General features: G+C 34.1%; 1 protein-coding gene across 1 annotated transcript; it reads left to right on the top strand.

The window, feature by feature from the left end:
• Nucleotides 1–506: 506 nt before the first annotated feature.
• Nucleotides 507–11,383, top strand: LOC128230412 (G-protein coupled receptor 161-like). The gene is made up of 2 exons (XM_052942644.1): nt 507–779; nt 9,437–11,383. Exon 2 carries the CDS (start codon nt 9,490–9,492, stop codon nt 10,585–10,587), a length of 1,098 nt encoding a protein of 365 aa, XP_052798604.1. The 5' UTR covers nt 507–779; nt 9,437–9,489; the 3' UTR covers nt 10,588–11,383.
• Nucleotides 11,384–23,366: the final 11,983 nt, after the last annotated feature.

The following is a 23,366-nucleotide window of genomic DNA, read 5'->3' as shown; positions in this document are numbered from 1 at the left end:
CTTTTTTTTTTTATCGGATTAGTATATTTTATTTAATTTAAAAAGGAACTTAGCTACCTTTAAGCGCCAGGTCAATGATTTGGTTTTATTGCGTTTATCCGTGTTGGACTGATGAAACATCTCTTGCGTTATAAAACTCGATAGTAAAATAAAAAGGGACCCCAAAAATAATATAAAAATGACGATGACGTCAACAACAACAAAATAATTAATCACAGATACAAAGGAATTGGTACGCTGTTCACAGACAAAGACGTACTAAAAAACAAAACAAAAAAACAAACAAATAATGTCCACACGCACTTATGACAGAAATACTTATCGGAAGGTATCAGCCTAGGCCTGTATTAATTAGCTCTGCGAGCGATGATAAATACTGCATTACAAAAGCACTTATATCAGACATACTTTTCGAGAGAAAATGTATCGCGATAACACTGCAGTTCCTATAAATAGTAACATCGGTGTATTGATAGACTGTCATTAGTCGTCTGAGGTACAGAACTCATTATTCACAGGTAAATCACAGAACATTATCTGTGGTGTTGATTATGTCTGTTCATTGCTAATCTTGGTGATGACAGGTGGGAGTAAAAGTGATCCGGTCAAAGTACCATTAAAATAAATCATTGAATTTGTGCAAATTCGCACCCGAAAAAGTGCGCCAAGTCGTATGTTTAATGTAAGAAGTAAACACACTAAACCTTATAGATTTTATGGATAAGAGTTATATAAGGAATGCAATAAGAACCAGAATGGGAATAAATGCAGTACAAAAAGTAAGTTTTAAACTTTGTGCTTTACCGGAAGAATTTCAAAGTGCGCTTTTTTAAAGTAAGCAAATTTTGTTCGAATGTGGGCCACAATTAATCCTATGTGGTAAAATTTCCACGATTGATTTCTGTATTTGAACCGCAAACCTGTTAAATTTTGATTGTTTTCGTTCGCTCAGTGTTTGTCCTGATGGAAAAATGTTTCAATGTTTTAAAATAAGCCTTCATGTTAGACCTCAGATAAAATAGTTGTTATAAACACTTATAACCTTATAACATGGAATATACAATTTAGATTTATAACTAAATCAGATAAATTTCACGGACAATCTGCGATTGCATTTGACTTAAATGATCGAACCATTGGAAAAGCCTCTAGTACTTGTAAAGGTTATTTTTAAGCCTTTATTAATGTTTAAATAAATAACTTCGTGGCCACAGATTTCCATTTCGCCACATTATCGCTTATATATTTTACTGGTACAAAATTCATACGACTTTTTTGATTTGATCATTTAAGTCAAATGAGTTAAACATGATAATGCATTAAGATTAAATTATTTTGTTTGCCATCAACCTACAGTGTGCGCCTTTAAAGGAAATGATTTTACATATAATCACGATAAACTACATTCGTTCTGTAAAATCAATTTGAAGCAAGTAATTTTGTACACTGAAATTTGTGTCAGAAAGTAAAATATACATGTAACAGTATCCCGTAAGACATTTAATCAATTAGTTTGTGTGTTCCAATGTTTGATTATTTGTACTATTCATCTAGTTTTGAGAAGCAATTTTAGGGCGGCCATATATCTGATGAACTGTTTAATAAAGTTCATATTTTCTTCCCGACCCAAATCTAAAAGAAAACATCACAAGCACTGGTTAATAAATGGTGTCTGCTTCTTTAAGCGTGCCACTTCTCCTTCGATTGTACCGCTGGGGATTAAGAGAAACAAATCAAGACTTACGGATTAATTCAAATTCACTCCTTTTTATAGCCATCAAAACCAATATGTTCCTTTCCTGATTATAATATTTCTCTACCGGAAGAAGACATTTCACGGGTTAGGTCACGATATCACGATTAAAAGACGAGATATATTTAATTATTGTGTGAAGAATATATTTTCATGTATTCAAACTGTTTAGGTTTTTTTCTGACTTCCCGCCAATTTCGTTACAATCAAACCGCATCGTTACACGTGTTACAATTAAACAGATATATTAATATTGTGTTTCTCTTAACGAGACAATTAGTCTAAAGATAGTGGAATGCTGTAGGAAAGCTATTTTTGCACTTAGAATACACCGAATTATCATGATATTTTTATTTAAAACTTTCTCTTTAACAAAAAGTATATGTAATTGAATCGACTCCTTGTAATAACATTGACCAGTAGGATATTCCAAATATAGACCGTATAATACAATACTCTTCAAGTTCTGAATGAAGTTGTAGATTTCAATGTTTGCTAACATTGGAAGCAAATGGACACTTTTGATAACCTTGATTTCCGGCCCGTTAATGGAGTTCTGAGATGTCTCTAGTAGGTTCATTGGCGGTATATGTTGTGCAGATATGAATATATCTAGAATGCTTCTACGGGAGTGAGAAAAAACTATGGCACAAGCTTCTTTTGAATAATGAGGGATTTTGACATCGGGGCAGTTTACTGAGTTTATTGGGTGTTCTTATACGGCCAAAATATATGTTGATGCAATTTGTATTTAATAATTTAATCCATTATAATTTCTAACTCATTTAACTCTAATGATCAGGACAAAAAATACAATTTATGTACAAATAAAAAGTATACTCAATTGTATTTTTTTTTTTGTAATTAATAGCTACGTGGTTACTTAGTCCCCATTTAAAAAGCGCAAACATATCGCTAATATTTTTATCGTATACTTATCATATGCTTTTTCTTCTTCCAATTAACTTTTATAAAGGGATTTCAACACTTGGACAGTTTACCTAAGTAATCTTAATAAACATGTTTAACATTAAATGTTAGCCCTTTTGTGATGACTCGTACGACCTCACTTTAATCATAAATATGTTGCATACAAGCTATTATGAAGTTAACGTTTTGCATAAAAACATTTCTCAGGTTATTAATAGGTTTTAAGTAATTGAAGTAACATCACTATATTCAGTTGCTTACTGCAGTATGCCAACTGTACTTGTTTCAGTTTATACGCAACTAATCAAGCTGCTTCTGACAAACACACATCAGGAAATCCAGATGTCTTGGCAATATATATCGCTTAATTCTTCTTAGTACAAGATATCTACACTGCCAATATATAATGAACATTTACCTGTACTGTTCTAATCGGTTGTGACTTTGACCACAGGGCAATACAAAACTTTGTACAGACAATATCTTCGTATCTCTTAATTATGACGCAATATTTGAATGTAGCATTTCTTCTATACACTTTCTTACCTATTTGTCTATAGCAATAAAATAACAATACATCGAAGCATAAACCCTTTCTCTGCTATAATAAGTTTGACTGTGTCCAAGACAGTTGTCTTGTCGATGAAATGTATATAATCAGACAGGAGAGAATCCTTTTTAGAGTTCATATAGAAATATTCTTCTTGCTTGCAATATTTCTATTTGTGTAGTTTCTTAATTGGAAGTTCCAAGGCGGTGACTCAACCATTTATTTTAATCCATGTATATTTCCTTTGGCGTTGTATGTCTCTCTTTTAGCGTCCAATGGACGTTGAACATTGTTTCTTCAAACGATCTCATTGTGAATTTGTTGGCTTCTGGGCCACTGCCTCAATGCCCATTGTATCATTCATAGACTATTAACAGTTTATTGACTTGACGAAGTCTCTGCAATTTTAGCTTTAAAACAAGCATTTTTCTAAAAGCTTACCGTTTTTTGATTTAAACATACTAAAGCAAGTCCTTGTAAATCATCGGCTGCATTATCATTGATAGAATATGTAACGGCATCGCGTTAGAAGCGAGTCAACTTTCAGCCAAACGAAATGATGTATTTGATATAAATCACTCTCATACGAGTTCCAATTTTGCTATAAGAACCATTGAGTTAAACAAAGTGTGTCCTGAAACGAAATCATGCATGTTATATATATCGGATTAGAAATTGTCTTGGGTTGCAAATTGACTGTGTTAAAAATTGCTAATGCTATATATAGGAAGTCAAAAGGACTAATGAAAAGTTATCGTTTCTTCTGTATTTTATAGAAATTATTAACATCTGTTCTTATTGATAATATTTTGTAGTCAAGCTCTTTTAAAGAAAAATTACTTAAATGGAAGCCTTATCTCTATCAAGGACCCCGTGACTAAAACAACACGTGGAGCTTAGAAAGTTACTTTTTCATGCGACCCAAAATGGAAATTAATTTAATGTTGAGCATTAGCGAAATGCTCTTCAATGTGCTGACCTTTCATTTTTATGAACGTCTATTGATGAAGTACGTGTTGCTAAGATGTAGATCAGAGCGGTAAAAAAATCACACCATTAGTTGTATTAGCAATAAAAAAAATGTTATTAATCTGTTTGTCTGGCTTAGGTATTTCATAACTGTCTGTCTCTTTCAAATTGATTTGTGGATTTTAAACAAAACCTTAAAATGATAAAAGCATAATTCCACGACATGGGAATAAAAAATGAGATAAGATACCTTACACAGATTCATGCTTTTGATAAATTATTGATTTGGTCAAGGATATCTAGTCGTCTGAGGCATATCCATACAATTGACTTAAATGAAGACTTTAATAAAAAAATTCACCAGTTCAGGTTAAATATTAATATATGGTTGTATCATGACTAAGAAGAATTCATAGTGTTGCACTAGCGGGAATAATTCATTTGCAAGATTTGTCGTTGAGTGTTTGAACATTGTTTTCACGATATTTGTATTTCTTTAAACGCTTTTGCTGATACAGGCCCTGATGAGACTTTCAGGTTACATTTGGCTTTTAACGAGATATTGCGACATGCTTGAGGTTGGTAAACCGGTTCAAGCCCAAAGTGAACTTTTGTTTTCACTGACCATTCCAAGCATTAGTTTATGACGATATGTGACTGTTTATGTAGTCTTTGTTGTTGTCTTGTGTATGTCTCGTTAACTGTCTGTTCTACTTTGACTGTATGTTATATTTTAATCCTTGTGTATTTAACATAATCATAGTTACATGCTTCGTTGATGTGCTTGGCATTTAGTTTCCATTTCGTTTTTAGCTATAATTTCTAAAAACTTTTGATCGGAATAAACTACACTACCAATACAGCTGACCTCGGACATATAACGGGGCCAATATGAAATCACCGAATTCATAACATTATAATATTGAATATAAGTAAAGTAAGGAATGATTAAAACGTGTGTTTGACGTTATATCTAAACATAAACATTGGGAAAGGCGAATGAAAAAACAAACAAACCTGGGAATAGCTGAAGCAGTGGGAAACCTACAAGGTAATAAACTTTCGGGGAATGGTTTCAATCCTCTACAAGGGGAACCAGACCCATGCTGTACTAGGGAAACCTAGTGTGCAACCAGGTAGTATTCCAACAGTCAAGTGACCATCCGATGTACTAGCAGACGCTGCGATGACTCGAAGAAGCCAGGGTATGGAGGCGAAAGGCAGGCAGTTAAAAATTGAGAGGTGAACGAAAAATTAATAAAATATATATAAAAAAACATTGGAAAATGACTATTTTCAACTTATTAATATTCCGAAATAAAAATACAACATGACCAAAGCGTTGAAGCCAGGTGCTAGATTTTTAAAACTAGCTTGTAGATCATCATTCTGTTTGGCAGTGCATATACTTGGCAAACAAATGAGACAGTTTTTTGCTCTATGTCTGAAATTAATATGAAGTTGCTGTTTACATATGACACCAAAACCACGTGGCATGTGCATCGTGGGAATATAATAAGCGACTCGGTTTTTTTAAAATTGAAATATCGGTGTCATATGCTCTCGTTCTCGAAAAATGAGTATTTTTATAATTAGAGGCGCGGGATGCATATGGTTTATTCCGGAAATCATAACTGAATAAATCTAAATAAACTAATAAATAAAATTCCACATGAGAGCAGTTTACAAACACTTTATAAAACATTATGAAGTGATGAATTCTGAGTGTGTCGCACTATTGTAGAAGGGCATCTCGACATACTTGAATGTTGGTAGTCTTATTCCACTCGGCCCGCGGCTGCTTCATCGAAATCCCTGAATAAGTTTGTTTTCGTTGACCTTAGGTTCTCTGTGTCACCACCTACGTATTCAATGTATATTGTAAGTTCACTAAATGTTGTTCCTTCGGAAAACTTAAATACAATGAAGACTGTCAGTCAAATTGAAACACATAATACTTGTTCGTTTGCTTTGCGAGAAATGATACAACCCCTCAGATCAACTAAGATTAGAAATCTATTTAATATTTCTATAAGTCACTACATAAGATAACACGAATGACGACAATGATCTCATATAAAGTAAACTTTGTATAATTCGTATTGGTATGATGTGTGTTAACTGTTCACTAGTGTCGCTAGTAAGCAATTAATCAGTAATGTTTGACCCTACTAATGCAATTTAAATACTTTTGCAAAGGCAGCGTTGATGTAATCATCTTATCATACCTTAGATAAATACACATTGTTGCTTCTGGTGGATCCATTCTTTGCAAGAAGACTGTGTTTGGTTATCATGTTATTGAAGTTAATTTACCTTTCTATAACCATTTTCCATTGATGCCATTGTAATAATTTCTATTGGTCCTTCGGGAGCATTGAAAACTTATGAATCTTGAAAATAGAATAACGATATAGCCAGCGCTGGGGGCATTGTCCGTGATGCAGTAATTTCTGTTGTAAATATACAGTTGCAAATATACAAAGGATGTTTACCAAGCTGAATTACATAATTGAAAAAGCTGTTCTACCCTCCAATAATTAAACGGTTGAGATTAAGTGAATCCGAAGGGTTACTTTTTTCTGGACTATCAAACAAAATATAGTGTTATGATTGACGTATGAAAACGCCACTTATGAGTTCCTGATTGAGCTAAACGGGCCATCTGAACTTTTATTGATGTACAATTGATGCTTGCAAACGGTCTTGGTGAAAGCATATTAAATCAACGTTATTGCTACTACTACTAGACTTGTTTCAACCCCAGTGAACTGTTTCGTTGACCGTTTCATTGCGATAACACTTTCTTGTATTGTGACGTAGTGCGTCTCTAGTTCAGTGTCTCGGTATGAAACCGTTTGCTTCTAAACAATGTCAGCGTTAACTTTTGCTACTGGTCATGTCCCTGTATTTTCGTTAAAAACTGATATTTGGGTCATCATAATACTAGTTTGATTCATTTTTTAAGCAGAATTGTCCTTAGATAGTAAGGGTTTGGTGGATGACAACCTGTTTGGAGACAAAACATATTGCCTTAATCAGAGACAGGTTATTGCACACTATCTAGTAGTAGCAAATGTGGTCATAACAATGAATCATTATTTTGTTTTTGACTGGGCGCTATGCTATTACAGACGAGTCAGTAGTTGACATTATAAGGTTCTAATCCTTTGCTTTTCCAGCCGTGGTACTTATCAAAATCCCAATCGCGGGAGGCATGTACAGTTAAGCACAGTGACACATTCATATGATATGAACTGCCGCTATAGAAACATCATTGTTCGATAAACATATATCGTAAAAATAATTCAAATGCTGTCTATAGGGTATAATGCGGACTTGAATTATAATTAGATTGAGAACTATACAAAATCTGATTTTAACTGTTAGTTGCAGTTGGGGTGTATATCTATTCTATCTAGTAACTACCCAAAACCCAATAATAAAACAACGGTCGTGCGTAACATTGCCAGCGCGTTGGTCCTGGCTATTTAAATATATCTTGTTTTATAGTCGTTTTGAAAGTAAATACATTTAATCCACATGGTCGAACAACGTCGGAATTGAGTAAATACAAAAGAAGTCGTTTTCTCTTCTTTAGCACTCAAAAGGATAATGTCAAAACAACAAAACAATTCATAACAAATATAATTCCAATAAATATGATAAATATCTTAAGGAGAGACTGAAATAACATTTGCTGGGAGATTCGTCTAAGCAGAAAACGGTGTTTGTCATTACAAATTGGTTGTTAAAAGGATTTTCATAACTGCATGGGTTCTAAATAATTGAAACAGAAACAACTCTTCTCATACTTGTGACGTATGACCATTAAAATTTTCTCGTCCGTTATATTCACAGGTGGGGTTATACAGCGGACATAAAATGTCAAAGAAATTACAGGGACAAACCCAGAAGCCATAAAAATAACGAACAGACTCTTTCACGCAAATAGAGGTACTAGAGGAGCACATAACAATTCAATATAGATATATTACCCCTGTATATTTTTTTCAAATACATTGCACATAGTTTACGTTTTTCTCCCGTTGGAGTTCATACAATTAGCTTGTAAAAACTGTTTGCTTTTGCAACAGACGCGTAGCTATTAAAACATTTTAAAGACTGATATTTGAAAGCATTTGAAAATAGCAAGAAACTAAATATATACAATGATGATGATGATGATGATGATGATGATGATGATGACGATGTGAACAAATCGCTGACAAAGCTTATTCGTCCAATCGTCCAATCTTGCTTACGGAATAAAATACATTCATTTTCTAAAACTTATGTATTTCGCCTCGCCCCCCCCCCCACATGGAAATTGTTGAGTTGATATTTATAATATAAGCTTCGAACTCGTGTAGTGTTTTGCTCCTGTGATGTGTAATCGATCATAAAATCGAACGATGGTCTTTGTACTAATCAAACTCGTGTTGTGAGGATAAGACCATCGTGGGATACCCACGGTACTTATAAACGCTGTGTGCGACAACGTCAAGTCTCAACAAAGGAAATACCGTGGATGCCGAAGTCTGATGAGTTGGTAAAATATTGCAGAAGAGAATTCAAGTGAAAGTATGTTAATAATAATTATTTTCTAAATTAGTTGTATTCTTGAGACATGAGAATGAATTCATGTTGGACATAACAAATAAAAACTATTGCGCCCGAACAGCGATATTGATAGTGTTATTCATTGGGAATAAATATGACATAACAAGACATATTACTTACCACAAGGTGATATTGTCAACACGTTGGTACGTAACAGCGAGATAGGACTGCGCAACTATACATATACACATTCATATATAAAAATTCAAGGGATGTTGATAAAGTAAGTCTTTCAACAGATAATCATTTGGTTTAAGTATTCCGAAAAAAAAACGCCAGTTCCAAATTTGATTTTGTTTTCGCATGTACTGATTAACTAATATCTTATTTTGTTTCATGGGTTATTGAACGTTTCTTCTCTTCAGAAGTCCTTCCTTGATTGATTATCTTGTTCATATTGTGATGTAAAAAGGGCGCCGTTTATAGAGTAAAGTGCGAAGAAAATGAAAAAAATGCAGATTGCTTCTAAAGTGGTACGTTTTAGAAATATGTACAAAATAATACTATTATAAAACCACTTTAGGAAAAAAATCGTTAATAATCTAACCATTCTTTTACTTTCTCAATATTATTAAAGGCTCAAAATTACATTGAACGTTGTCTATTTTCAGACCTATGAAGACGGTGTGCAGAATGATTGGCTGATACTAAAGATACTTTATCTATGCCAGCCAGGTTTATAGTAAATCTATCAGTATGCAACATCCTTCAGACTGTTGCCTTAATGCCTTTTGTGTTAACATCGCTTATTTCGCAAGAGTGGTTGCTTGGTACTTTTTTGTGCCAAGCCTCGGGTTTTGGGATGAACCTGATATTTACTGCAAGTATATTTACATTGGTGCTTATTGCCTTAGATCGGTATTTGGCTGTTGCAAAGCCATTACATTACTCGATGACAATGACAAGCAGAAGGGCGTCCTATATGACAGCTTCAGTTTGGATTTCGGCCATTTTGTGTTCACTGCCACCACTTTTAGGATGGAACAGCTATGAATTCCAGCGATACAAAATTGCATGTATGACGGTTTCATATAGCAAACATCATAGTGATCGATCTTATAGCCTTTTTCTGGTAACAGTGTGCTTTATTATGCCTTCATGCATAATCATTTGGGCATATTGTGCTATTTTTAATGCAGCGAAAGTTAGCAGCAAAAAGGTGCGGCGAAATAGTACAATATCATCTGGACTTAATGATTACCCCGAGTTATCACTAAGAGGGGGTCGTCGCAACAGCTCTGTGCAAATTTTGATTCACATACTAAGTTACAGCAGCAACCCCGCATCAGTACTCTGGAGACGCGATGAGCGAAAAGCAGCGGTGACTAGTTTTATGGTGTTATTCACATTTATTTTATGTTGGTTGTTGTACTTTATCATCATTATTCTCGAATGCCTTTTGAAAGATCCAGATCGTATTGACCCCGTCGTAAAGACGCTGTCAGTGTTACTTGCCCTGTCAAGTTGCGCAATAAATCCACTAGTTTATGTGTTCCGCTGTAAACTTCGGAGAGTCGAACTAAAAAGCATCTTGGGTTTAAAGCAAAACAGTTTCAATAGGGAAATGTGCAATGTAAACCTAAATGGGTCAAGAAGACCAAGTTTTAACCCGAACTGCATCCGACAATCTCCTTCCATATCACGGGAAGGTAGTCAAGAATCAGACGTCATTGAAATTCTTCACCACGTCAATACAGCCGCGACATTAACCTCATTGATAATTGCTGAAGAAGAAGAAAAAATGCCAATGACAAAAGCATAAATGGATATTTATATAAAGGTTGTATCATTACAAGGTCGCCTTGCCTATATGTTTTGTTTCTGTTAGTTTTTTATTTAAATGTTACTTACATAAAATGGTATATTTGTTACATTTATTTCTTATTTTGATATTTGGTTTGTACTTTAGCTTCTTTGCCTTGAATTCTATAAATATAGATTCACTTTATTATGATATTAAATTTATTATCAGCAGTTATTAAACATCAATGTTGAGAATTGTAATGAAAAACAAAAACTGTGATAAAAACAATAGCTGCCCCTTGTTAGATTGTTCTTTCAGTTTACTTATCTCTTTATTACATGCTCCTATAAGTATAGTATCTTTAAACTACGATCTATTTACTTGGAACATGTAATGACTAGCCTGGTCAATATATTCATTTTTTTAAATCGGAAAAGAACTTGTGATGTTATTGTAAACTTGTTAGTTTTCCTGAAAAAAGGAAAATATTTTGAATCAACAACTATTTACATTAAATGGAGCAATGCATTCATAGAAATAAAATAAATGTGTGTATTTCTCCTGAATCATGTTTAACTTTTACTTGACAATGCATTCGTTTGTAAACATTTGATCATATTTTCTGCCAATCAATTGCCTTCGTGTGTTCACCGAACAAGCTTTATCACTTGTTTATATTTATCTATCTAGTTTCATGTCATGTTATTTCATTTATGTGTTTGCATATGATCAAATAAATACAAGTTAGGGTTTCAAAGATTATCATTTTATATGAAATAAATAATTCGTTAATCGTACTTTCAAAGAATCTGTTCAACATTAACTGGTTTCAGGAAATAAAAGGGACAATAATTATATGTCAAGTTCGCAGCTACAACTTAACATCAAACACGTTGCTAGTTTACATTCGCGTGTAAAGGACAACATAAATATACATAGCATTTTTACATCCTGCTGAACCTTCCTATGAGCCTTGAACGTTAACCTTTACGATATCAAAATTTGAGTAGTTAAAAACAACAGCAACAGGAATTGTATAGATCATATGGCAACATTGACGAAGTCATTGAATTGAAAGCTGCGGAACGAACACGGATTGTTATAAAAGAGACTAATGACCTTCTAAGAATCATCAATTAAAATGTTGATCTAGTTTACTGCATCTGCAGCATAATTTTACTTTAAGGTCAGTGCATTCATATTTGCTATCAAACATTGATACTTTCCTGGTAAGTCATTAAATGCAGATTTTCCGGGAAATGGATTTTACGCCAACAGATGCAAAGGAATGCATTACGGAATTATCATGAGACACTGGTTAATTAGAACCTTCTATAAATAGTATTTAATTTATTAAAAACACAAATGCAACATTGTCAATGGAGACAAGTGCGCAAATATAACACCCATTACTGGAAGGCTCACGTAAATTGCAGACAAGAAGTGGTGGTGATTATTTTTTAAGTCTCGCGAGATTTCTAGCTAAATGCAATACAATGATTAACCTTCTAGTACTGAAGTATTCACCTGACCCTTTGATTAATTGTAGTAAAATATGCAGCAATGCGGTGTACTTAATTTGTTGGCATCAAGGCATTATTACTACATATAATGGATGTTTGCATACAAATCATCGTCTAGGTAAATCCAGGTAAAATTTAACTAGATTCACATACCAATGTCACATCACATATGGCGGATATCCTAATGCTGAAATGAAGGCATAATTCATCATTAACGGCTTACGGGAATCCTTTTAATTTCAAAGAAAATAAAACATGTTTGGGACAATGATGACTGTCTACTGAGCATAACACGTGCCCATAATTCCATGAAATTGATCATTTTTGGATGAGTTTCTTGCAGAAATTCTGCTCATTTTGAAAATTCTATAAATACTTCAATATCAATTACAAACATCCAAATATACCCACATCGCAACGTGCTATATCCGCTGAAGAAAAACCGAAAGTCTTCTTTTATTTCTGAAATGAAGTACAAATGTTCCTGTGATGGATATTATCTAGCCCCTTCTATAAGTCACAAGCTAAGGATCCGCCAACAAATAATTGTTTACAAAGCAATTCAAAGTTGTACGTTAAAAACTTTGTGAATTTTACCCACATGTGAACACAGGATTGACAGTTTTGAGTGAATTTTCATCGTGGAAAATCATTTATTAACTTAGTAAACCTGCTCCTCTTACACTGAAACAATTGCACCAACCTTAGTTTTTATGGCGTCGGTATTATTTTCCACAAGACGTTATTATCTTCGACAAAACAATTGTGTTGTCTTAATTTAATTCCTAATGAGGCATAACATTCACAATTTATGACAGTTATGACAAACACTGACATCATTTAGAAACCAATTCAGACTGTAATAGAACGCTGGGAAATTATCCTGAAAATGAGAAGCACGATTGAATAATAAAACGGAGGCTTAATCTGGTGTGTATGGCAATCGACTCACCCTCAATCTGTATTACACACATTACGTTGTAATGACTATAAATGTCAAGAAACCGTTTACCGAATGTAACGAAAGAAGTACTATAACATTGTGAAATATACTATGACCACAAATGAAAATACGCACTTTATCCATTTTCCTTTTATGCTGACATACACAATGCATTCTTATTGCCAAGTCATCATTGTTTGGAACTGTGAGACTCTTGTTGTCGGCAACGAAAAGTGCGAAAATGAAAAAATACTTTGATGGTATTTTATTTTCAATATATTAACAATTATATGAAAAACTACAGAAACTAGTCCAGTAGTCGGAAGTTTAATCATAAACCCCGTTTAATGGCACAGGGTCAACGCCAATGAAATAGAACAATTAAAAAAACTCCACAAACAACACAGTACATATATAATATTTAAAACTGTTTATCAGGGATTGTTAGGTACCGCCTTGTAACGGTCAGTAAAATGTAAATTAACTAAGGGTTCAAACTAGTTTGTGTGCACAGCCTCAACAATCCCAAATAAAGTAAAAACGTAAATGGAAAAAATTCCAAAGTATTCATTAACTTGAGAAAACTTAATACAAATACTAATAAATTAAAAGCTAAACCCCAAGAACGTCTATGATTACAGATCCCAAATCTATCTACCACTACAGAAACAATACCCAATTATGTAAATATATCCAATGAATCCCACAGATCAGAACATGACCAAATGTAACACTGTGGACGGCGTAAAAGTAAAGCTCAAGAGCCAGCCGTTCAAAAAATACAAGTGTATGATTGACCTTTAAGTCACTTAACTTGCTTTTAATTATACATGTATTATTGTTTTCGTAGAACCCTGCGTACCAAAAACTTAATACTGTGTGATAAAATGCATTGTTATATGAAATAGTACCCGTTTATAGTTATATGGCACAAACTTGATTGTAAATAAAATCGAAAACAAAACTTTAATGTTGTAATGACTATAGATCGATGTCATGAAATCGTTTACCGAATGCTACGAAAGTAGTGCCATAAGGCTCATTAATATGCTATGACCACAGATGAAATTTGTTTTGCTGACATACACAGTGCCAAGTCATCCTTGAAGGAGACTGGCTTTAAGAGACCAAATATACTATTTATGTTTATCAGTAACAGTTTGCTAGATAAAAAACCCAAAACAACGAGATAGTCGGGTTGAATGATACTGTTATTGTCGGGAATGAACAGTGCGGCAATGGAAATTGCAACCCTGTCAATATCCCCATCGTACCGGCTTGGATGATGTTGTTTTTTCAATAATCAGTATATATATTCATTCAATTATCCTAAAGGACCTGAGCATAAACAAGTGTAAACGATATGGACAAGCCTGGAAGTGTCTTGTATTACAGGAAATTGAATAACATGGCGCTTACTAAAATCAAAGGTAAAGAGTACATTTTCAGACAGCCGTTCAAAAAGTGCAAATGCATGATTGATTATAAATAATGTTAAAATATTATATCTTTCGGTCTAAGATTTGTCAGACATTTCTTTTTCTTATACATTAAAAACATTGTTCCGATTAACCTTCCAATAAATGTGCTTTATAGTACATATTAGTCTTTTTCCCATTGTCTTTTTCCAAAATGAATAATCATTATCGAATGATGATCTATGGTTTATGGATCAAGCTAATTAAAAAAAACTGTATACGAGAATTTATGTACAACCTAAGCTTTTCTTCTAATCTGAACATGTACATGCAATGCGGAAAAACAGTCATTCGAGTCCTTAAATAATTAATAGGTTTTAAGTTATGTTGCAATGGCGAAACAAAATAGTAAATGAAAATCGTATGTGTCTTATTCCGTGATGGAACATATTTTGTTACACTTTATATGAAGCGTAAGTCAATATACGTTTTATATTTTTATTATGTATTAAAGTCTTCGCACTAAGGTCCGACTTATAGGCTTTTACTATTAGTTTGACAGATTAATTTTGTTCTATTTTGTTTTGTCCGTGATACCTATTGGTCAATATTCAAACCAGTTTAAACACACATAAAATCAGATAATTTACCTCAATATACCTTTTTAGGACATCACAATGTTCTTTGTAATAGTTAATAAGAAATAAAATATTTGATTGATTTTGATTACATATTTGGCTGAAAAGTTCAGACAGACATTAAATGAATGGTGGCACACTTGATGATAATTCTTTACAAAGTACATCAGTTATATGGCTATTGCATGTTGCAAACTTGTTAGGTTTCAATATCGTTTTCAATATACGAATGAGAAATATTGCAATTCAAGCAGATTACAAATAAGATCGCCAATGATTATTGTAAAATTAGTCTAGCGATCTGTGTTCTCATCGGCAATGAAAACAACACGGGGTATGGTGGGGCTTTAAATCGGTACTCGAATTACTCGAAGTCTCTTGTTTGAAAAGGCGATTGATTTGCATTCGAATCATGGGAATTAATTAGTACTCAAGGTTCCTGGATCTGGATCATTCCTTTATAATTTTCTAGTTCTTACAAATGCTGCTTACGTTATATTCGTAAACAACGGCAAAGTCGAAAAGCTGTCTTTTTTGTTGTTATTCTATTTAATATTTGATTAAAAAAGAAATAATGTGTTTGTCTGTTGTCATATCGACAACTAGTAGCCAGTTTCTATGTGTGCCTTTGGTCCTTTTTTTAAACCTTCATCCAGACAACGATTGGTTGTTTTTGTTGTTTCTTTGAGACTTATATGATGTCAATGTCAAACCATGATCAAACTGCCGCTCCAAATAATGTAAGACTTATAATCCTAGATATCTAGAGCGAGTTTAGTTGTTTTGCAAGATTCTGGAAACTCGTTGTCATTAAAAGTCTTGCGGCAGGAAAAAGATAAACGAGGTTTTATTCAAAAGTCGCATACTATGACCTACGACATCTTACCAGTCAGAGAATCTGCCAATGATTACGACGCTTCGTACAAATATGCATATTCAGATAATAGTAGAGGTCCAATACACATTCATGGGACATTTGGTTCCTACGTAAAAAGGTGCCACTAGTTACTTTGTTACCTTCATAATTGCGATAGTTCAGGTGACGCGATAAGTCTTACAGAGTTAAGTAGGATTTTCCCAGTGTGACAGCGTTCTTGGTTCTGGAAAAAATACAACTTTGGTCAAGAGACCAACGAATTATGGAAACTTTTGTCCGATCAACGCCTCACAATAGTTTGTGGCTAATTGGTAAATTTTTCCAATACACATAAAACCTTCCAATAAAAATCAACATATCATCCCACACTCTTTATATTCTTATAATTTACCCCGTTTTGAGACGGCCGGGCATGTTTTGTAATATAGTTGCCAAACAATACAGTCGACACTGTTTGAAGGCCAAACTGACATTAAACGAAAGAGACACAACGTACATAGCAACATAGTCATACCCCAGACGCATCAACATATAGTAAATGGGTATATGATTTAGACTGCAAATTAAGGATATTGATATTATCTTGAGATGCACCATTTATTGGTCTTTTGCGTGTTTAAACATATCTTATAATAGTCTTAAGAATTATATTATTGCATCAGTTGCAATGTATTAATATTACATATTGCATACAGAGTCGTGTTTTTGTTTGAATTGATTCCAGTAACAGACCGTTCTCATCTCGTTTAGTATAAATAGAAGTTGACAAGTTAGTGTTTCTTGAACTGAAAAAATATATGGAACAGCAAAATCATTGACACGAGCTTTAAAATATATACAGGAACACCCCGCTGGAAAGGGGCGTATATAATAAAACAATTTAATAAATAAGTAAAAAACAACCCTGATCAAGTGCAGCTTAAAACTTCTCATGAAACGAATATACTATTAACGGCGGTTTAGAAATGCTTTCGTAACTCTGGATTTTTGCGGAAGTTCTATAGTATGATTATAAACGGTTTAAGGTAAAAAATGCAAATGCGTGCACGTGACTTTGTCGAAAACTATATGTGGCGGTGCACCCCTTTAAAAATCCATACGGAAATATATCAATACAAGAAAAACATTTTATGCAGTTTCCATTTAAAAAGAAAAGGAAGCGTTGAATTTATTTGAATTCCCTTATTGTTTGTTTTTGTCATCGTTTTCTCTACCAAAAATATATTATTATCAATATTCATGAGATGTTAAAATCATTTGTAATGATGATAAACAACCCGATTTGAATCTGATTTGCCTGTTTTATACACAAATACTAATTATTATCAAATGAAGTAAAAAACATAAGTCCATTGATATTTTCAAATTTAAAAAAAAAGAAGAAGAACAAGTCTAATCATTTGTTGGCCTTATTATTCGTGTTTTCTGGCCTTATCCAACAAATAAGGTGTCACTGGAAAAAGTGATTAGGATAGTTTGATTAAAAATACAGGTTGTATTGATCAGTGACAAGTTAAGAAAAACAGCAACATAATGATGCCATCGAGTTGAAATCATTTTTTGACGTACATTGTTTCCGCACCGATTATAATTTAAGACCTTTACTTAAACATTTGAATATAACATGATCAATTTACATGAACTGTCGGTATTTATCTGTTTTTTCCCTTTTTTCATTCCTGGCCATGTTTTTAAATGAACTAAATCGCTTAAACAGACAATTAACTCAATTTTGAATGTATATATAAATTATATAATATTTCCTCAAAGCCACCATTGTATATGCATATACGGTCACGTATGCTAGAAGATGTACTCAATAAACTTTCGTTATTACTACCAAAACTCGCATTCTTACTCGCCTCCTGTTCTCCTCATCAATTATTTCTACTCACTTGCACCTATCCATTTTTCTCTCTTCACGCCTACTAAGACTCCCAATTGCCTTTCTCCTCCTCCGACCTCTCTGTTCTCTCCAAATTTCCATTTTGCCTCTCTCCTTTATCTTTTCCGATTCATCCTCGCTCATCTCTCCTCTGTCCTACCCCCTTTTCTTTTTTACCCCTCTCATATTGTTCCTCTCCCCAACAACTCTGTTTTTCGCTCACCCTCTCATCTCCATTGCCTCATCTTTTTCGTCATTTCTTTATACTCTTTTCCTTTTCTGAATTGTGTTTATCTACTTCCCACTCTCTTTTTTTCAATTTATGTTTTTAAAAGTCTTTCCTCATCTCATTTCTTTTTCTGTGATCTCTATATTTTCCAATGCCGTTTCCGTTTCCTTTGATGTCTTAAGCTTTCTTCCTGCTATTGGTATTCATCTTAATTATATGACTAGATTTACTAAGTAACGACGGGCATTTGTTATGTTATGCAACTGAAGCTCGTATTGTTTGAACGCGCAAGATAATTTCATTTAAATTTGTTGTTTTTATCTTCTATCCAAAAACACAATAATACAATTTAATATAAAATTCACTAAAACATAAAGTCAAACAAAGCCATTTCTTTAAAATTTGAACAAAAACAATAAGAATGATACAGTCTGGTCCTAAGAATTTTATAATTTGTTTTTGCTTTAGCATGACAAATAATAATTAAGACATTCTGATCAAAATCTATTTGGCCTTGATGCATATTCCTGATGTGATTGTTCGCAGTTTTTTTCCGCTGCAGGTCTTTCCTAATTGCAAGAAACAGCTCTTCGTAATTATAAACAAACATATACTGTAACAGCTATATCAATGCACGATAATTACATAACAAACACAGACAAGATAACAGTTACTGCATTTTCGTTGAACAAAATTGTTTTTAAAATACCTCCGTAAGTGAATTGTGGAATGATTCCAGAATTCTCTGCAGTGTTCTCATTAAGCAACCAGACAATTATCTGTTTAGACAATGGCTGTCTACAAAAAAACATCAATAAATTATTTTTTACTTAGGCTTCATGGAGTCAAGAGCAACAAAGCAATTCTCCTTTTTCGAAAGATACATTAAGAACATAACACGTGTTATAAGCCGTTTGTTACAGAGTGTAGCAAAAGTTTGAAAACGTCGTTTTTCTTCAATATCCGGAGCTAAAACATTCTTTTAAGAATTAAATTTGTATAACTTATCGTATTTAATTCCTCTTGAGATGAAAAAAGCTAGACATTGTTTAAGAAACTCCTGATTTGTATGTATGACTCCCTGATTGCTGTTTCCATTCGAAAGAACCATTGGTGATTTAAAATGCCAGTATATCGTCTTGAATTGTATGCCTTTATGCATATTTTGTGTGATTGTTTTGCCTGAATACCTTTTAAATTCTTCCGTCGTTGATAACATATTTAACTTTATATAAATTGCATCATTTTAGTGAAGTTAATTCTCTATCCACAACAACATATTTGTGACAAGAAAGGACAAAAGTTGTTTTTTATGTTCTATAATTGTTTGATATACAAGTACCGAGAACAGCGCTTTGTTAACGTCCCATTGTTCTTATCTAAATGAGGTGAGTCCTTTGATGAGAACATATTTTGTTTCTAAACCATGTGTACGTATGGAATATTGTTTAAGTTTAAGCGAGTGACTATCGTTTGTTTAGAAATAACCAGTGAAATATTCGAGTCAAGCAACGCATTCAATTACATTATTTCTATTCCAATCATATGTATACACAAGTCAATTGACTGGCTGATATGTATAGCCTGGCAATATCAAGATGTTTACCAAAGAAGAAATAGTGTGCGTAATAACAACCTCGTTAATAATTTCCCAAAAAAGGTAGAAATGATCAATCTGTTCTTAGCAAATGTAATTTCTAGAACATAATTAAAAAAGTCATATGCACTTAATCGTAATCGTATATCTGTGACTCAATGGCGAAAACAGTTCCACTATATAATGTACTTACTTAAATTGATGTATGAGAGATAACGCCTGGCTTAAACGAGTGCCTAGCCAGATTTATCCAGATCGAATAGTGAGAAGTTGTAATGATAAGGTTATTTATTTCATCTTTATTTGGTATGCAGCAATGGCGCACAATTTTAAAAATCTTGGTAAAATAAGTGGAAAATTTGGAGTTAAACAAGGATAAAAAGGACGTAATGAGTGTTTGATTACATGTATGAATTATTGGATATACGTGTGTTGATGTATGTGATTATAGTGTAAATCGGATTACGCATAGACGGATTATCAGTGTTTGTGGGGAAACGAAACAGGAGTAACACATCTCCCGCGAGTGCACAGGTAACGGACACACCAAAGAGACTAAACATGTCACAAACAAGCCCTTCCGTTTTTACGAACGGACATGTGATTCAAAATGGACAAGCCTGTTTTTTACAACCAGGAACTCTAAATTATGGGCAATACACATTGGGTACAACTGGGCTTTCACCTGGGACAGGTCAAACTATTGGACAGGTACCCGGTACACCAATATCACAACAAAGTCAGGTGACTGTAGATCCCTTCACAATACTTTTACAGCGTCTAGACAGGCTCGAGGGCAGATTGGGCGGATTAGATACGATCCAGTCATCGCTTAACACCGTTATAAGCAGACTAGACAGTACGGATAAGAAGATTAAAGACTTCGAACAAAGGCTATCAGATGTTGAGAAAAGTCAGCAGTTTGATACCGAAACCGTTGATGCCATTACAACAAAACAGAAAGAAATAGAACAGCTCACAACTAGGCTCAAAACTTTAGAATCGGAAAAGGCGGCAAGTAACGAACTCATGTACAAACTTAAATGTGATGAGCTTAAGAACAATTTGTTGTTCTTCCGTGTTGAGGATTCAAACACAGAGTCTGACATCGATCGTACGAATAACATTTTTACGATCATAGAGAACAAAATGCAGATAGAAGGTGCCAAAGAGAGGATCAAACTTCAAACCGAGAGAATGGGGAGATATAAAGCAGAAAGCACCAGGCCGGTGCTTGTTAAATTTGACAGATTTGAAGACCGCGAATCTGTACGTCGTTCTTGCCCAAAGTTAAAGGACACATCTATAGGTGTTAGCCAACACTTACCAAGGGAGATCATGGAACAACGGAAACCGCTTATGGACGCGTTCAAAAAGGCGAAACGCGACAAAAAGCGGACCTTCTTCAAGTACGACAAGTTGTACATCGACGGACAAGAGTACATTCCTGAAACGGCGGCCACGTCTAGGAAATAGGGGCGTCAAGAGAGTGATATTCACTTTCTTTACTGGAACGTTGAGGGTTTAACTACACATAAGAAATCATGTGAAAGTTTATACAACTTTTTAAATAACTACGATGTTATATGTTTAACCGAAACTTGGACTAACAGTAAATCAAACACTGATCTCAAAGGCTATTATGCTATTCATTCGTATCGTAAATTACAACACCGCAGGGCGAAAAGGGCCAGTGGGGGTATAATTATTTATGTGAAAGAGAATATACGGAAAGGCATAACGGTAGTTCGGAATAGACTTGATACCATAGTTTGGCTTAAGTTTTGTAAGCAGTACTTTGGGAATGACAGTGATTGGTACGTTGCAGTCTCCTACATACCACCAGAGAACTCACCATTACATGCGGTATACGATTGCGATTTATTTGCGGAGATTGAAAATGATCTGGAGTATTTTGCACAGCGAGGTAGAACAATATGGTTAGGGGATTTGAACAGTAGAATCGGACAAAAGAGTGATTATATAGAACACGAGGTGATCAATGACCTTGATCTTAGTGACTCAATAAATGATAAACCGCCTAGACGGTCATCAATGGACCATACAAGTAACCGTTTTGGGGATTATTTGCTTGATATTTGCAAATCAGATAATATATGTATAATGAATGGCAGGTCGGGAGATAATGGCTGTTACACTTGTTTTACGCACAACGGTGAAAGTCAGATAGATTATGTTTTAACTAGATACAGTAATTTCACCTATGTTAAAGACTTTTGCGTTCACCCATACAATGAACATTCGAACCATACCCCTATTACGTTTACTCTCACTGTTGGGAAAACAGGTACAACCGGACAGCAAGAATATAGAGAGTTCTTTAAATGGAATGATGAGACAAAACACTTGTTTTTGCAAGATGTACAAAGTAGCATACTAGATTTGACGGATAATCTTCGTAATGGCGAGCAAACGTCGGAAGGTGTAGAACAATCAGTGACATTTTTTACGCAATACATTAACGCGCGTGCAGAGAAATACTTCAAAAAAGTAGTGAGAAGTAAACCAGGGACATTTCAAGATAGTTCATGTTCAGAGAAGAAGACATGGTTTAACGCAGAATGTCGCGATAAATTGACACAATATAAAGACGCACTTTCGCGCTTTAATTGTAACCGATCACCGGTAAACTTTGAATCTATGAAACGTTGCAAAAAGGATTACAAATATACAATTCGGAGAAAAAAGCGTAGTTATGAAATAGCTAAAGGGAAACAAATGCATGACTTAAGACGAGAAAAGCCACGGGACTTTTGGAAACGTTTTAAAAAGTCGAAAAAGCAAAGTGACCCTACCATTACCTTAAATGACTTTTACGAACATTTCAAAGATTTAGCGGATGATTCTGAAAATCTACCAGATGTTGAGATTGAGACATTCTTAACCGAATTTGACATCGTGCAAGATAGGAATGTTATGTTTGATGAACTTGATAACAGAATAACAGAAAGTGAAATCACACGCGCAATTAAAAAGCTAAAACGAAATAAGTCTTGTGGAAAAGACAATATTATTAATGAATATTTTATCGAAGCGGCGGACTTATTATTAGAGCCATTGTGTATATTATTTAACAGCATTATGGACACGGGTGTGTTCCCACAGTGTTGGTCGCAAGGTATTATTGTACCTGTACTTAAAAAGGAACCCAGAGACGAAGTAAACAACTACAGGGGAATTACTCTTATTAGCTGTTTCGGGAAGCTTTTTACTAACGTTATTAACGAAAGACTGAAAACGTGGTCGGCAAAATATGACAAAATCACAGATGCTCAATTCGGGTTTAAAGGAGGTCATAGCACAACGGACGCCATATTTATACTTCAAAATATCGTAGAGATGTACCTTAACGAACGGAAAAACGTGTATGCTGCGTACGTCGACTACTCCAAGTGTTTCGACAGGATATATAGGGATGGACTCTGGTTTAAGTTGATTAAGGAGGGAATAGACGGAAAAATATTAAAGATTGTCCGGTCCATGTACAGCACGGTCAAATCGTGCATAAAACACACAAATAACCTCTCGGAATTCTTTGACAGTGGAGTAGGCCTTTTCCAGGGGGAGATAACCTCGCCGATAATGTTTTGCCTATTCGTAAATGACATCGAGATAAAGATGCAACAGAATATTAACGCAGGACTTACGCTAGATGAACTGACAATT

Source organism: Mya arenaria, chromosome 4, assembly GCF_026914265.1.
Source record: "Mya arenaria isolate MELC-2E11 chromosome 4, ASM2691426v1".
Taxonomy (NCBI): Eukaryota; Metazoa; Mollusca; class Bivalvia; order Myida; family Myidae; genus Mya; species Mya arenaria.
This window is presented reverse-complemented; position numbering and strand designations above follow the sequence as displayed.

Excerpts from the sequence above, each read along its gene's own strand:
- LOC128230412 (XM_052942644.1), top strand. The coding sequence starts at position 9,490 with ATGCCAGCCAGGTTTATAGTAAATCTATCAGTATGCAACATCCTTCAG.